The sequence below is a fragment of the Perca fluviatilis genome, chromosome 12, assembly GCF_010015445.1.
Source record: "Perca fluviatilis chromosome 12, GENO_Pfluv_1.0, whole genome shotgun sequence".
Classification (NCBI taxonomy): Eukaryota; Metazoa; Chordata; class Actinopteri; order Perciformes; family Percidae; genus Perca; species Perca fluviatilis.
In genome coordinates, this window is record NC_053123.1 from 4,937,511 (window position 1) to 4,954,003 (window position 16,493).

Genomic DNA, 16,493 nt, shown 5'->3' on the forward strand with positions numbered 1-16,493 from the left:
CATCCAGTGACCCAACTAGAAAGAAAGTGCTCAGTATGCCTGAAAACATCTGCAGCGATCTCCAAAGGTTTTCAAAGAGACAGCGCACCCGAAGATGGAGGAAGAAAAGGGATGAGGGTTATCCTATTTTGCTCTTTTTTTCCGCTTAGAGTGGACTATATTTATGATAAACATGTTACAGCGATACAACAGCTGATGCAAAACGCTCACAGCTGTTAAACCAAAGTACGGTAAGCTCGACCTTACCCACATTCTTGGAGAGAAGGTCAGTGTGTGTGATGGGGGAAATGGGTGCTGTTTGGGATGGTTTGTTCCTTAACATGATGCCTTGTGTCCTTACCCGCTGGTCCCCTCCTTCTCTGCGAGGGTCGTGCTTCTTGGCAAAGTGCCTCAGGTTGTCGTAGTTGTGGAAGTTGAAACGCTCCACGAGGTCCTGGGATGAAAAGGCAGACAGATGCATCAGAAGGGGAAATTGTTAGATTTACTCCACACTGTTCAATGTGGCAGTTTCTTTCTGATGACTGGAAGTTGAAAGCGAATGATTGACCGACATTTCAAAAAGCACATGAGCTGGAATCTGGTTACATTTGCACGCACTGTTTACTGAGATCTGGATCTGGCCTCTAGGGAATCATTAATCAAGATCATTTACTTATTAAACAGGTCTCTGACAGTATGTCAGCCAAGTTGATTTAATACCTCAAGGACAAGACTTTCCAATATTTTTCATTAGACAAATTTGTGTTTGTGTACATACAATTATTACCTTAAAGCCCTGTGGGTTTAAATTAAAAAATATCAAAATACACAAAAAAAAACTGTATAGCTAAACTAAAGTTATAAATGGTCTAAAGGACATTTTGTTTACCAAATTATCAAAAGTGCCTAAAAACGGTAACACACACACACACACACATTTCTAATATTTTGCCCCCCTCATGCCTAGATAGGACAAAACATTAGAAACACCACTCAATATAATGTAGTCCAGTACAACACCAATGTAAACTAACACGCAGCGTCTAAGCGTATGAATGCAAAAACAATGTGAAGAGAAATCACTTAGCTTAATGCAAATAATTGTGCAATGATGTCAACAATATGCATTTGCACCTAAGCACTCTAAAAAAAAACAGAGAAAATCCCTGTGTGTGTATATATTCTTAGTACACACTGCAGACAGGCTGTAGCCGGACATTACATACCGTGCAGAACTGTATTCCTCTGACTGAGTTGCCCAGCTTGTCTAGTGGAGGTGACCAGCACATAATACCCATCACGTTGGGTACAACCAGCAGGATCCCCCCCGCTACTCCAGACTTGGCAGGCAGACCGACCTGCAGCAGGAAAAAAAGTTACACAACAGAAGATCAGCTGTGTGTGTAGTACAGTAGCAACATGGCAACAGCATGAAATGGAAAGGCAGCAAGGAACAACACAGCTTCAATAATTCATCAGTTAGAGAAATATATCCACTGTTTAGCTTGTGACATTATACCAAAGGATTTTTTAGAAATTGTAGGTCTAAAAATCATTTAGACTCAATCAATTTCAATGAGCATTCCTTTGTTTGTTATACAGTTAAAATGAAGTAAAAAGGAGGCGTTTCAGATGAGGTCAGTATTTCTACTAGTCCTTTATTTTTTTACATCTATTAAGAAGTGGAAACCGTTTCCAAAACCCAATTCTTATTACCTCAAACAGAATATGCTCTAAGGCATGATCAATGAAGAGTAGAATTTCACTTTGGTGCTGTCAAAAACTACCTGCATCCAATCATGAGAAATTTAAAAAGATTTTCACACATCGTTCCTTCTGCCACCAGGAGGTGTCTCATTAAAATGTGCCAACCTATCAGCACAAACGGCTCAGCTCAGACAGACAGTGTCATAAGACAGCCATGCTATGCTGAGGCGCAGTTGTTTTGCCTCTTAAAACAAGCGTATATATGCCTGTATCAAGATGTTTATAATGTGGATACATCTTTCACCAGTATTACAGACTTATGAAGATGTACAAGTACAAAATGACACTAAGCCATGACATTATCTTTAGTACTTTTGGGTTGGGCGGGATGGGGATGGGGGGTGCAGCCTGAGCTGAACTCACTCTGTTCAGCCCAGAGGCACACAGTGTTGTGGGCAACTGGGTAATCCTCAGTGGAAGCTCTGGTTTGGCTGCTGTCCCCATTAAATTTTGGCTTGAGGTCATCCAAGCTGCAGGTCAACTGCAAAAACTAACTACCTAAGATACATAGATGACCAGGATCCAACTGCACCAGCTGTTTGAGTGGTTATTTCTTGTTTGTGGATTGTTTAATGTTTTTTTGGTTCATCGGTTTAGATGATTGTCCAAAAGGTTTGATTTGTTCAAGCTGACCGAGTTGAACATCGACACTAGATGCAAATTGAATTTCTATTATGAATAATGTATAAAAAGTCTTCTTCTTCCTACCCCTTTTGAACATGAATATTACTTGAGTTGCTTATTTGTTGTTCATATGTTGCTGAGGATCCTGTCTGTCTTTCTTCTTTTTTAATAATCACTCTCTGATGTGTTTGATGATAAGAGATACAAACACATGAGTTAGGGTGTGTTACGTTTTTTATTATTTTAACATGTTAAAATTAAAATAAGTAGTACTTTATGGGTTTATTTCAAACTAAATTGGATCGTATCATTCAAATTCAAGGAACATCTTTGTCCTAAGAAAGGAAGTGGTTTACTGTTAGAAATCAGCAATGGATGCTTGATTCAAAGCGCTTCAACTGAAGGGTGTAACACGTGTACAGGTTCACCGTATTCCACGATTTTAATATTTAGTAGTTGCCGTTTCTAAGTCTGAAATGTAGCCTGCAACCACATAGTTGTTGGGGTTGTGTACTTGTACTACAGGCTACTGTAAGAGAGTGACAAAAGTGAATGTTGTTGACGAGGTATAAAGATGCAAAGATTAATGCATAAAAAGGCCTCTAAGGCCAATTAATTGTCTTGTGAGTGTAATGGGTAATAACTTTGCAATTACAAAATAGTTTTTTGCGTTCACTTCACTGGTTTGACTCTTTCCCATTATCAAACTAAAAAGTATGTCCCCCAACTATACTTGTGACCCGTGCCGTTTACTTACGTGGAAAGCAAACTGTCCTGAGAAGTCGTACATGCCGCAGGAGTGCATCAGACTCAAGGTGTTCCTCACCGCCTCGGGGTTCAGCACACGCTCGCCCGTGATTGGACAGATGCCACCGTTAGCCAGGGTGGCTGCCATGACACTGGCGCTCTCGCAGGTCACCTCAATCGAACACAGCTGGAGGTTCACACAAGGGACAGTTAGTATCATTTTTCTATCACAATTGTCTTCCACTCTGCACAGCAGTACAGTAAAGTACAGTGGTGGTACAGGTGACAAAAATAGTGACAACTTAAAGATGCAGTAGGTAAGTCTTATAAAACTAACTTTCTGTCACATTTGCTGAAACTGACCCTATGTTCCAGTAGAACTACTTGAATTAAGTAATATAAAAAAAAAAACAGCTCCTCTGGCACAACCTACAGCCTGTACTGCGATTGGCAAAATTCCACCGCTCCCGGTTGATTGTCTCCAATCAGGGCCACAGGGGGTGTCTATCTGCCTGTCAATCACTGCTCAGGCACGTACACGCATATATAGCGTTCTCCCCTCCTCCTTTCCCCGCGCACGAGCTGCAGAAAAGTTTCCCAAAACTCTGGTGGTGAACTGGCTTTTCAGAGGTGGCGTGAGCTCCGGGATTTTAAAGATCTGAAGAACGATGCAGATGTAGCCACATTTCTTCTCGACAGGTAACATAATTACCATGAATGATTTATCTTTCACTTGATTATTAGTAGTCAAAAGTCCACAAAGCTACTTTGGTGAGGATGATAGTAACGTTAGCACAGTGGTCGGTCTGATATGATGCTGAAATGGCTAACGCTAGCTTGCTAGTTAGCATCGTTTTACTGTTGGTGAGTAAAGTTAACATTGTGTTAGTGTTTAGTTATTGAAAATGTTGTCTGTCTGACATGCCAGCATTTCTGTCAAACTCCGTTGTGTGGGAGGGGCTTAGGAGACGGTCTGGGCTGCAGCAGAAAGGGGGGAGGGACTGAGAAGTTGTCGATGTTCAAATTTGTTGGCAAAGTCCTGGCTCTTCACAATCTTACCTACTGCAGCTTTAAATAAAAAATTGCAGCTTCCATTCAGGGCACAAGGGGCCAATGAATGGTTTAATGAAAACTATGTCAATCATGTGATATGGCCCTCAGAGCAAACTGTTTCAATTTGCTCTATTCTCTTAATTTGCCACCCATTTGTAAATAATGAAGAAGCTACTTGTAGCATACAGGGCAGTAAACATGATGAAAAACAGACCCACGGGGTGGAATCAATGAGCCCCATTAACACAGCCTGTTCAAGGCGGGACTGTTGCGCCTTTAAGCCGCCAGGACTTATGTGTCAAAGTTATGAAGACAGAATGGGGGGACAGAGATGTTGCTTTGCTTTAAGCCGGCAGCGGAGGTTGTCCCAGAGCCATAACAGAGCCAAGCCTATGTCTTTGTGAAAGGGACAGTTCTCACGCCCACAAACACAGACTCACATGCGTGTCGGGGCTCTCAGTCCGTCTCTGTCCTTCTTTCTACTGACAAATGTGCTACTATAATGAATAAGGTTGGCGGTTTGTGGGTCGGGTGGTTAATTAACAGTGTGGACTGGTTAGGCCGCCAGGAAGTGTACCAAGTCTAAAAAGACTTTTTCCCACAGACCTACATGGCGAGAGAAACGTCTGTAAATCAGTGGATGCGTTTTTTTTGAGCGTCACTAAACCCGCGAAATGACTCGTTTCACTTTCAGAATTTAATCCATTCGGTTGAATAACATTTGGAAAGCCTAGAGAGACGCCCGATTAAATCATTTAGTCCCCCATTCAAGTTTGCGGAGCCTAACATGAAGTAGCCTACTCGGCCGGCTGAAGTTTCTAGTACGCCTGCTCTAAAGGCCCCATGGTGCGAAAGCAGTGCCGATCATCCGGGTAATTTTTGGCTCCATGACGGCTTCATGCGCGACTCAGCAACTCTCAAAGGAATGAGCGGGGCTCCGCCTCGGATGCTGTATGAACTTCTTATTATACATCCATGGGACAGGCTCACACACACCAGACTAGGGTTGGGTATCGTTTGGTTTTTTTTCGATTCCGGTGCTAAATCGATACTTTTAAAACGGTGCCGGTGCCTAAACGGTGCCTGAACCGGTACTTTTCAATAAAGTTAAAAAAAAAAGAAGAAGAAAAAAAATAAGGGTAGTAAACAACAGTCAGTGACTTGTTTATTGCTAAGGCCATGGTCAAAATTAAAGATTTAATAATAATGTAATAACTATAACAATAACAATAACTTATTTCACCAGTAAATTGCTGTTGAACCCCAGATAGGAAAAGGGTATTTTACAATTACTGTGAATGCACCACGAGGCTACCTGTTTTAAGTGAATGCACCGTGTTGTTTAATTCCGACAACGGCAGCTGCAAGTGAACGCACCGTCTGTGTTGTTTAATTCCGACCATATAAACATACTGTATATCTATGAAGGCCTGGCAAACTCGATTCCTTTTTAGGATTCAGGTTATTCTGAGTCACTCACTAAACTGATCCGGGTTGTGCGAGTCACTTGAATCAGTATTGTATGCTACATCCAAGGCAAGCTTTTGATTTGGATAAAATGCCATGTTTTCATTTAGAATCTTTTAATTTTATTTGAAAAAAATATCCATAAATATAAATGGTCTGAAAGAAAACCGAATATTCATTTAAAAATGACATGGAATTATATTTCTTAACTTTAATAGGACTGACAAATAAGAAAGCCATCTGGACTCTGAACATTTACAATGACTTAAAATCTCTTTAATGTAAATTCCATGCGCCCTTTTTCATGTATGCACTGTATGCATTTAATGTTTTAAATGTGTATGTGCATCTGTATTTGAATAATAAGTTTTTGTGAAGTAAAAAAAAAAACGAGTTGTCGCCGTGAGCTTATAATGTTTCGGACTGTCTGCTCGACCTAATTGCATTTTAATATACTACATTTATACACCAAACCTACAGTAGGCCTAGCTAGGCTACGTGCAGAACATTGTATGTTATTTCAGAAGTGAAAGAATGGCTTTTGTTGTTGATTTGCATTACCATGAGCTCGAGGAGAAGCAGCACTTCGTTGCGCCGCTCATCTGAATCAGATCCACTCATGACAAGGTAGCCGGCTGATTCAGTTGATTCGCGGGATTTACTGACTCCGAGAACTCACGAGTCATCAACAACTCATGAATCACCAACAACTCCCCAGTCATCGAGGGCTCGTGAGTTCTCGAGTGAATCCCACGGTTTGCGAGCTCGGCTCTGGGTCTTTGAGTTCGGGACTGTCTCTCTGCTCACTCCAGGCGCTTTAGTTGACTTGTGGAGTTGCTGTTTACTACGAAATTGTAAGTTATAACGCTTTTTGCAGCTAAGATGGCTAGGAATAGTAGAAGCTAATGTTGCAAGAGGTTTGTGTGCCGCTGTTATCATGTTAGATTGAATTGTAGTAGGACCTCAACTAACCGGGTTAATGATGCTAGATACTTGTGATTCGTGAGTCAATTTAAAGACTTCGGGTTAAAGATCCGAGTGAATCACAACTCGAACAGGTCTACTATGAATTGCGCGCAACGGCGAACCTGCGTGCGCGCTGCAGTGCAGACTGTTAACCCCGCTGTTGAAGTCCTCCACAGTGAAATACAGTCAATACTTTAGTACTAACGTTAGCTGTCAGCATTTTACCGGTGTTTAATCCAGCTGCTAGCTAAAGGTAGGCTAACGTTACATGCTGTCAGGTGTAGTGTAAAGTCAAGCACCGAAATGAGGCACCGAAACTTTCGTTCTTATTCGGTCTCGTTACTACCGTTTACGTCGGCACCGGTTCCCTATTGGCACCGAGTTCCGGTACCCAACCCTACACCAGACGCAGATGCTGTTGTGATACATGTCGACACATGTTGTCTGAAATCATACACTGCATTACAGCGCCATTGTTTGGTTCAGTGTGAAAAAGCAAAACCAGCGTAAACGGCGGAACTTCATTACGCCGATATTGCAGAATCTGTGTGAAAGAGGCTAATAGTATGGAGGAAAAAAAAACCAACATAAATACTGCTACACTCACTTGGAAGTAGAAGTCCAGTACAGATGTCATGTCTGTCCCCTCTGGAAAACACTGCAGAGAATCACCGAGATTAACACAAGTCGAGCACAGTGAGGGATAATGTAGGAGGGAGTGGGTCATTAGTGCAAAGTAAACCCTGACAGGGTCTTGAATCACCCTGAAGGGGTTAAATTTGCAATAGCGATCCGTTCACTCTACAATATCTATATAAGAAATCAATAATTTGACACATATTAATTTTAAAATTTTTTTTATAATTTTAAAATTTTCTTTTCAAGTTTAAAATAGCACACCCCCACCCAAAAAAAAAAAAAAACCCCCCGAAAAAGAAAACAAAAAAGGAAGAAAAAGGATAGGTCTAATAAATGCTTATCAGAATCTAGCTTATTCCAAATAGAAAGATAATTATAAATCTATTGAGAAATACAAAAATGCTGGCCTCTGGCAGTAACTTACTGTTAATCTTACTTTCATTTTATTTTGTCTTTACAGTTCCTGTCTTTCAGCTTTGGAGGGCAGAGAAACCTCGATAGAGAGACAGGGGAACGTCAGTAATGACTCATCCAAGCACAAACCTTTTTTTCTTTCAGGTAGTAGCCGATGGCAAAGTTCCTGTCTCCTGACTCACGCTCTGACTGGAATCTGTCACACAGAGAGCACAGCACTCCCTTTACATAGACAAAGGAAATATTTGCACTCTGTGTGTTGGAATTCCACCACCCCTCCCCTCATGTGTACAGTACAACCAGAGCTCTCGTGCTGTCATGTGATGATACTGCAACATGAGCCCCAGCACTTGGTCTTTTTCTGGACACAGTGTTAGCATGTGATGTCATCATAAATCGTGCACATGCAAGTGACATTTAACATAGATGCCAATTCCAATCCTCATCCATAATAACGTCCATCAATACGACTAATACCTCCTGTTTCAAGAGTAATAAGGTCCTGAGTTGTCTTTTTGACCAACCTGTTAATTGCCGTTGAACTGGGGTAAAGGTCCTGAGCATTTAAACGTCTTTACCACCCTCATTATTTGCTTCTTTTTGATGATTTTAGATTGTGTGGTAGAGGCTTCGGCAACACTTCTAGTCTAGAAGGTCAACTAGAAACAAGTAAATATCTGTTGTGAATCCACAAAAATCTTTCTGCTAAGACCTTCCGTAGACTGTGCGGGTGTGTACAGACGGTGAATGATTGACAGCTCTCTGACTCACCTAGCCTTGTTGCATGTGTGAGTATTAGACAACTAACATCTTTATTATATTCTAATTGGTACATGGAGTTCCAAATTAAAACAGAAACATTAAAACAAAATGCCAAGAACTGGGTACTCGGAAAAAACTTATAGAATCAAAACGATATCAAACCCTAATAGAGTTTTGTGACATCACGTAAGCCCTACAGCTCTGCTCCACATCGACCTGAGTAGAAGTCTAATCAGCGGGAGTTGTCAGGAAGTGTGGGGGTGTGTATGACCTTTCATGGACAGTTTACGTGTTGGCAGTGAACATTCAACAGCTTGGATTCAACCATGACAAGCCACGTGAGAGATCGATTCGCCAGTTATTATTGTTTACGTTGATACACGTGGCATTTTGTTTTCGTGCTGCACAAGCCACAGATTCAGGTTCCAGATTTGGGTTTTAAACCATCACTGAGCCAATTGGGTTTTAGAGCACATTATCTAAGAGCTGATTAAAGACTCCGGCTGTGTGGGTTAGAGGTTCAACATGCTTCAAAGTTGGAACCCATCGAGTGTAGCAAGTTTTGTGCGGGTGAGTGAAAGAAGAGAACTATGATAACATTAACTGATGATTAAGAGGGACTTACGTGGCGTTGCTGAAACCCACATACTCGTTTCCACCCATTTTTTTCAGAAAGTTCATGACCTGAAGGGAAAGCAGAGTGGCCAAATGATCAACAGGGTTCATGGCATGAGGTTAAATTCTACCAATTGGTTGATGGCCTTGCCGTCATAAAAATAGCTATGTCCCAATTCCATACTACAAACTAATTCTAAACAGTATGTACTAGACACAAAGTGTCACAAAGTATACAGATTTTGCAGTTAGTTGTTTTATACTAAGAGTAAATGATACAATAAGTGTGTCAATAAACATCAATCAAAGTGTGACTTTAAACTTTACAAAAAGAGAACTAAATGTTTTTATCAAAGATTTAATACTTTTTTTGTTTTCAGGGACATATCATCTTTTAAGTTCATATGCGAATTTAACAAACAGTTGCTTATTTACACATCCAGCAATTACAGAGCAACATTAGCATTTGGAACCGCATTTTCTGGCCACCTGAGGAATGTAAGCTTAGTATCCACTCTCTTTTAGCTCTGCTTTGGTCTCATCATCCAGCTCGTCACAGTGTCTGGTGTCTGTCTGCTGTTTGGCGCAGAGCAGGTAGTGTACAGTGGCTTTTTAGAGCTTTTTCTCAGAAAACAGCTGCCTGCTGCGGCCATAAACAACTCTATGAGAACGGTGAGAGTGAACCAAACAGTAAAGTTGTGGGTCCGACAGCTAAACAACGTGCTGAAACTCACTCTAAAGCTCTGTAACGCCGAGGGAAGCTGCAGATTCAGGTGATAATTCTCTGTAGCTTCATCTCTTCTTTCACATATAAACACTATTTACTATGTAGTACGGAACTGGTCACAGCTAATTCACTTTATTAGACTCTCTAAAGCAGGGGTCTTTGACGTTTTTTAGGCCGAGGACCGAGAAGGGACCCCCTACTACTTTAATAATGTATAAAACTGAGTTGCATGGGTCTACAATAATAATATAGTGTAGGGTGGCCTAAAGCCTTTACACATACCTTTTTATGGTGCATACAATACTAAGCTTCTATTTAAATCTTCATATATCATCATGTTTTAAGGTCAAACATACATGTTGAAGGCACAGTGAATCCAGAAGCTTAACTGTATCTGTGGATGGCTACCGTAGTGGATACCTTTCCTGTAGGCCAATAAGCCTATAATCAATGTTGTTGAGGTTGTTGTTTTTTTTTACAAATAGGCTGATTTATTTTTGCTAATAATATGTTGGAACCATATACTGTATATTTGCAGACATATTTTAATTTTGGGGGAAAAAAACTTTCAAAAAAGTTTTAAACAATAATTTGGCATCCAGACATAATCCTCCTCACAAGGAGACTCTTCACAAAGTACTTGAAAGTTAACTCGGCTTCAAAGCCTGACTTCAAATACTTACATAATCAAATCTTTCTGCGTTGCTTGCACCTTGCTGAGGAGAGAACAAAAGAAGAAGCAGTTAGTACAGTTCATTCACCACGGGATGTTGCAGAGCAAGCACAACATCATAAAAGATTAGACTAAAATGATAATAATGTTGACAAATTAAAACTACAGGATTAGAAAAGACGTGAAAAGATTTTATTACAAACAAAATGTAAAAAAACACATGAGCTTTGCCAAGAATTATACAAGAAGATACACAATATTAATAAGATTGGCTTGCCAATAGGTTACAAATAGGGTAGTTTTCAAAATCTGAAGCAGCCCTGACTGTGTGTATGTTTCTACATAAAGTATGTGTGGGTGTATGCAGGCAAGTATGCATTATGGGTGACCATAATGCAGGCACGCGTGTGTGTTTGTGTGTTTTGCGGATGTGCGTCTACTCTAGGTCAACACGTTTCACGTGCAAAGAGCCTGTTAGCCGAAAAGGAAGGAAGGAATGGTTTTCCTCTGAGAATAAAATCACAGCTTGTAGCTCAGTGTACATTTATCAAGCTCATTGATGCTGCCTATTCCACCAAAGTAAACAGCAAAAGAAAAATGGACACGCATGCACATTTTAAAAGTACTATAGCATTAGTTTCAAATATAACAATACTGAACTATTTATGGTTTGGATGGTGTGAAAAGATTTGTAACTTTACATTTAAAAAGACGAATGCTTTTATGTGTGACTAACAGTACATTTTTAAATTCTACACTATACTGTGCAGAAGAAAAAGCAAGTGACACTGATGGAGGTGTTAAAGAGTCACAAAATGGGGTGGGGGGATTCTACAGAGCTGATTGGAGGAGAAAGAGAGAAGAGAGGGGGAGGGGGAGGGATCAGGGGATTGGGAGAGTGCGAGGAGATAGATATGGAAAAGGAAGAAAAAATTACCAACGTCATTTGACCTGCAGCAGCAGTCATTATTTCCCACAGTTCCTAAGTCTGGAAAATATGCAACAACATACAAAAATAGCAACAACATGTAGCCTTCAAGCACCATGTAACAACAGTTTGGGGCATTCTGCCACAGCAACCATCCCATAGTTTTCCCACCAAGGTTAAAGCTAACTGAGCAACCTGACCAACGGCTTGACATTCGTGCTTCATTATAGAAAAAAAACAACACATTGAGACACTGATGGCAATGGTGGGCGGATGGACACAGACACACACGTGATTGGCTTTGCAAATGTGAGGTGATGTCTTTGATTCACTTCTGTAATGTGACTTATGCAGCAACAGGTTTGCTGGGTGGTGGAAGAGTAACCTGCACATATAATTATCCACACACTACAAAGTGTAGTTTGTAGTTTGACTTGACTACTGTGAGCGCAGGAGTACAGCTAGGCTCCTGAGTATAAAAGGAGTTCCTCACTGGACTATGTGGTATTTATAAAGAATAGAAGAGTAGTTTTCCTGAAATAGATGATTTAAAATACAAAGAATGTTCTTCTGCTTTATCTTAGCCCAGTAAAGATCTGCTCACACCACTGCCAGCAATGTTTAAGAATTAGTTCAACATTTTATGTGCTTTCTTTCTGAGAGTGAGATGAAAAGATCAATAATAATCTCATGTCGAACGCGTTTGGCTAGTTTAGCATAAAGAGTGAAGCAGAGGGAATCGGCTAGCTTGGTGGCGTGTTCAGAAGCACACCTACCAACACTAAAGCTCAAAGTATTGCATTTCTTTAGAGGGAGTTATGTGTTGGAACTATTCAAAACACATAACTCATCATCACACTGCTTCTCACAGTCCAAAACCATACCCTGTGCTCACCAACCATATCCTTCGACACTCGCTAAAAAACAGCAGCAACCCCCCAATACCTCAAATTGTCATTTATACATTCCTGGTTAGCCGTTTTCCCCCTGCTTCCAGTCTTTTTGCTAAGCTAGCTAAACATGTCTGGCCTCCAGCTTTGAATTGCAGCAGCATTAATTAATTTTTTTTTGCCACTTGGTGCCAGCAATACAAGCTGTAAACACAACATTGCCGTGTGAACTTTTGACATTTTGTGCAGAATGTGTAAGCAGTTGCTTACAAAGCAAGATTAGAATTTATTGGGAGTCGTGTTAGCTCAGTATTAACTCTCCTTTTAGCTGTTTTTGGTCTCTAGCTGCTCTCTCTTTTGGCTCTTTAGCTGCTAAATGCTCCACTATGTTCATCTAGTCGCTAACTTTGTCTGTCTGCTGTTTGGTGCTGTGCATGTAGTGGTTTACTTACAACCTTTTACTGCTGCAGCTGAAAGCGACGTTAATGACAGCTGAGAAAGTGAGCAAAACCGGAGAGCTGCAGGCCATAAAACCAAAACGATGCCCTAAATTGATTGATAAATTGATAATCTTCTCATCTTACTTTCTGAGAAAGCTAAATGTGTATTTCCTAAAATGTTGAACTATTAAAAAACTACTAAACCACTACTAAAAGCCAACTTACTCACCGCTGACTGTGATGACTTATGTGTATTTTAGTACAGCATTTAACACAATTTACCTTCTACTCAAATTGCTAACTGGCTAACAACTATAAATCCTAGAGTTTGCCTTTTGTGACTTCACACCTTTGAAAGTTGAGCAGTTGTGCGACGACAGCAACACAAACAGAAAGACGCCTCAATGACAGCACCTGTTGTGTCTTGTACACTTTGTTAAAGGAATACGCCACCGTTTGTTGAAATAGGGCTTATCACGGTCTCCCCTGGCTGTAGATAGGTGGGCCAACGCATTTTTTGTCTCAGTGCAAGTAATTAGGTTGTTTTTTTTGTCTTCTGTTGGCTCACTTTTACTCACAACATGCTAACATAGGATTCCATTCACTACGCTAAGCTAACTAGCGGCGGCGCTGCTGGTGTGGCACCGGACTAAAACTGCATGCACAAAAAATGCGTTGGCCCACCGAGCTACAGCTAGGGGAGACCGTGATAAGCCCTATTTCAACAAACGGTGGCGTATCCCTTTAAAACAAAAAAATAAAATCACACGAAGAAGTGACAGTTGGCTTCTAAACATCACTGGTTACAGATCAGATCTAACGGCTGCTAAGACAGACCAGATGTTTGGGTTTTATACAAATGTGGGCAGTTTTAAAATCGAGGTCCAATGTTTTCTCGAGCTGTCTTGGTAGTCAATTATAGTACAATATTTATCAGTTATAATTCTTCTTGGTAGAAAACTGTGGGCGTCTCAATGCCTGCATACGTAGATGTGAATGGCTTTTTGACACATGATGCAGTTACCTTTGTCCTGCACATTTTTCATGGAAGATTATTATTTATTTATACATTATTCTAATGGTCTTTCAATGGATTATTGATTAGCCCTTTGCCCCACAAGCATAAATGTTGCTGAGCACCACTACGAAAGGTCATTTGTAGCCCTTTGCTTAAAAATTAACTTTATGGAACCGACTTCATAAACATGCCATTGTAAAATGGCTTACTGCGACAACTGTGTTGTCATCTTTGTTTTAAATGCACAATAAAAAGGCACAATTATATCTAGTCCTTTATTGGGATTAAGAGAGTACAACCACTTGCTCCACTTATAAAAATCTGTCATCATTGACTCCAGTTTGAGTGACTGCAATGTGGTTTGCTGTTATGGTATAACAACAGCGCAATATTTAATCTCAAAAGGCAACAATTGCAGATAAATGTCAATGTGTCAAAAGGAGTTCCCCGTCTACAGAAACTACTTGGTCGAGAATATGAGGCAAACTATATTTAAGTTGAATAGTGTTATATTTGCAAGGTGGTAATGCACAACAAGCACAGGTGAAAAGAGGGAATGGGATTTTAACATGTGGACACTGAAAACACACAGGTCCCAGACCCTGAGACTTGTAACAGAGAGTACAAGAGGTCCCAAATCAAATCAAGATCAAACAGGCCACATGCTTCAGCATGCTTCGTCATACATAGGGGAGGATTTTGGCACCGTCTACAGGACGGAGATTTCATTATGTTTCCTCTCTAGATTGCGTCCTCCTCAAGTAAAATAAAAACACTTAGTAATCACATCTCCAAGCTTTGGTAGCACATGGTTTCTTACAACGTCATAACATGAATGAATACAAATTCAGTTCAAAGTCTAAGTGCTTGGGACAACAGCTTGGCATAACATAAGGTCATCTCCAGAAAAAGCTTCAATCGAATACCAATCCGTGGCGTTGAGAATTTTAGGGCAATTAACAGAGAATGTGTCAAAGATCCGTAATTCAATAAGGCAAACATAAGCTTGTTTCAAGATATTAAAAAGCAAACACCTGCGATAAAGTCTTTCAGCTGTAAGAAGGTATTTATAGACAGCTCTGGGTCTGTGTGAGTGCTAATAATTCAATGCTTGCACTAATTATGTAAAGAGAGCCTGGTAAGGTTAAAGAATGTAAAATCAAACCTGAGAATGATCATTAACAGCTGTAAGGAGCTTAAGAATCTAACACTACCAATGTGAAAAACCTATAGACAAAGCTGGTATTGAAGGTGTTATGAGTGAAGCTGTGAGCTCAGCTGCAGCTCATTTTAATTTGATGGATGACGGGTGATTCATTTCTGAATCATGTGTCAATCTGTCTTCACACGGAGAAATTCCAAAGGGTGTGACACCAAACTCTGGTGACAAGAAGGAGGAGCTGTGCTAGGTGATCAGGATTAATAATCTGACTTCCTATCTCTCCTAATGAGAGAACTGGGCCATGTCCGTGTGCACCTTGCACTTGACCAGCTCTCTGTCCAGGTTATTTTCAGAGCATGTGTGCCGCTGGGGCGGATAAGTGCCTTCAGGAAGGATTAGCACAGGTCTTAATCACCCAAACAAGACACATGGCAGTGGACTAAGGTAGTGACCTAGAAATGATTCCAGCCGAGTCATGAGTCAGAAATGTCTGAACACACTGGGAAGTCTATAGTCAACTGATTAAGTAACAATACCACAAAGTCTGAGTGTGGACAGGGTGTAAAATCTGCATTATTTGTTAAACAGTCACATCTTATCTGCTACCAATATTCATGTTAACCTTCATTATATCTACTAGATAAAGCAGCTCACTGATACCCACCATACAAGGAGTTTTATTGCTAAGGTTTCAGTCGACATGAGACACACACACACACACACACACACACACACAAAAAAACACACATGACGGAGGGAAAAAAGGTGGTACTGCATTTACCTTTATCAGTGAAGTGCAAACTATAGCGCCAGCATTCACCATAGGGTTGTGGGGCTTATCTGCAAAACAACAAGTGCTCAGTTAGCATGCTGTAGAGGACCAAAGTGTAAACGCTGGGTCATGTATGAGAGCCTGTATATAGACACATCAAACAATGAGAATTAAACACATGTTGAGCACACATTGACTCAAGATACAACAGATACAAATATTTACACCGATTAAGTATGTACAAAATAGGGGTGAAACATATATCGACTCAATGTCGTTATCGCAATATCACGTTGTGCAATATTATATCAAAAGTGTCGCGATAAGTCTGCAATATTTAGTTTATTTTGTGGAGCGCTGCGTCCTGTCAGTTGGCTGTGTGGCTTAGTTGTGTTTGATTTAGAGCCCGCAATGCTGTAATGATCATGTTTCATTGGCCAGTTACCATGCCACTTGCACATGTTAGTGCACGTCAGCGCACGGGTCCACTACGTAACCAACCCTATGGAGCGTACCACGCGTGTGCATGTTTCGACAGAGTGACAGTGTAAGTGAAGAAATAGAGATAACAAAACGGAACGAATCAGAGAAGAGAAAGAAAAATTGTGTCCTGTTCTCTTTATTTATATATTTCATACTGTCCTACCAGTAATACATGTCCTGTTCTCTTTATTTATATATTTCATACTGTCCTACCAGTAATACATGTCCTGTTCTCTTTATTTATATATTTCATACTGTCCTACCAGTAATACATGTCCTGTTCTCTTTATTTATATATTTCATACTGTCCTACCAGTAATACATGTCCTGTTCTCTTTATTTATATATTTCATACTGTCCTACCAGT

The 16,493-nt window shown here is 40.4% G+C and overlaps 1 protein-coding gene across 6 annotated transcripts in view; it reads right to left on the reverse strand.

The window, feature by feature from the left end:
- The window catches only part of glsb (glutaminase b), a 53,362-nt gene that overhangs the window by 18,261 nt on the left and 18,608 nt on the right, over nucleotides 1-16,493 (reverse strand). For 3 of the 6 annotated variants that reach the window (XM_039817434.1, XM_039817438.1, XM_039817437.1), the window contains exons 7-14: nucleotides 15,653-15,711; nucleotides 10,444-10,476; nucleotides 9,044-9,102; nucleotides 7,786-7,852; nucleotides 7,211-7,261; nucleotides 3,128-3,304; nucleotides 1,206-1,337; nucleotides 341-433 (exon numbers count right to left, since the gene is read on the reverse strand). In XM_039817434.1, the coding sequence (XP_039673368.1) occupies nucleotides 341-433; nucleotides 1,206-1,337; nucleotides 3,128-3,304; nucleotides 7,211-7,261; nucleotides 7,786-7,852; nucleotides 9,044-9,102; nucleotides 10,444-10,476; nucleotides 15,653-15,711 (671 nt within the window). Of the gene's footprint in view, nucleotides 1-246; nucleotides 434-1,205; nucleotides 1,338-3,127; nucleotides 3,305-7,210; nucleotides 7,262-7,785; nucleotides 7,853-9,043; nucleotides 9,103-10,443; nucleotides 10,477-11,370; nucleotides 13,169-15,652; nucleotides 15,712-16,493 lie in introns of those variants that run through there. The other 3 variants (XM_039817436.1, XM_039817435.1, XM_039817439.1) reach the window with 2 other exon arrangements.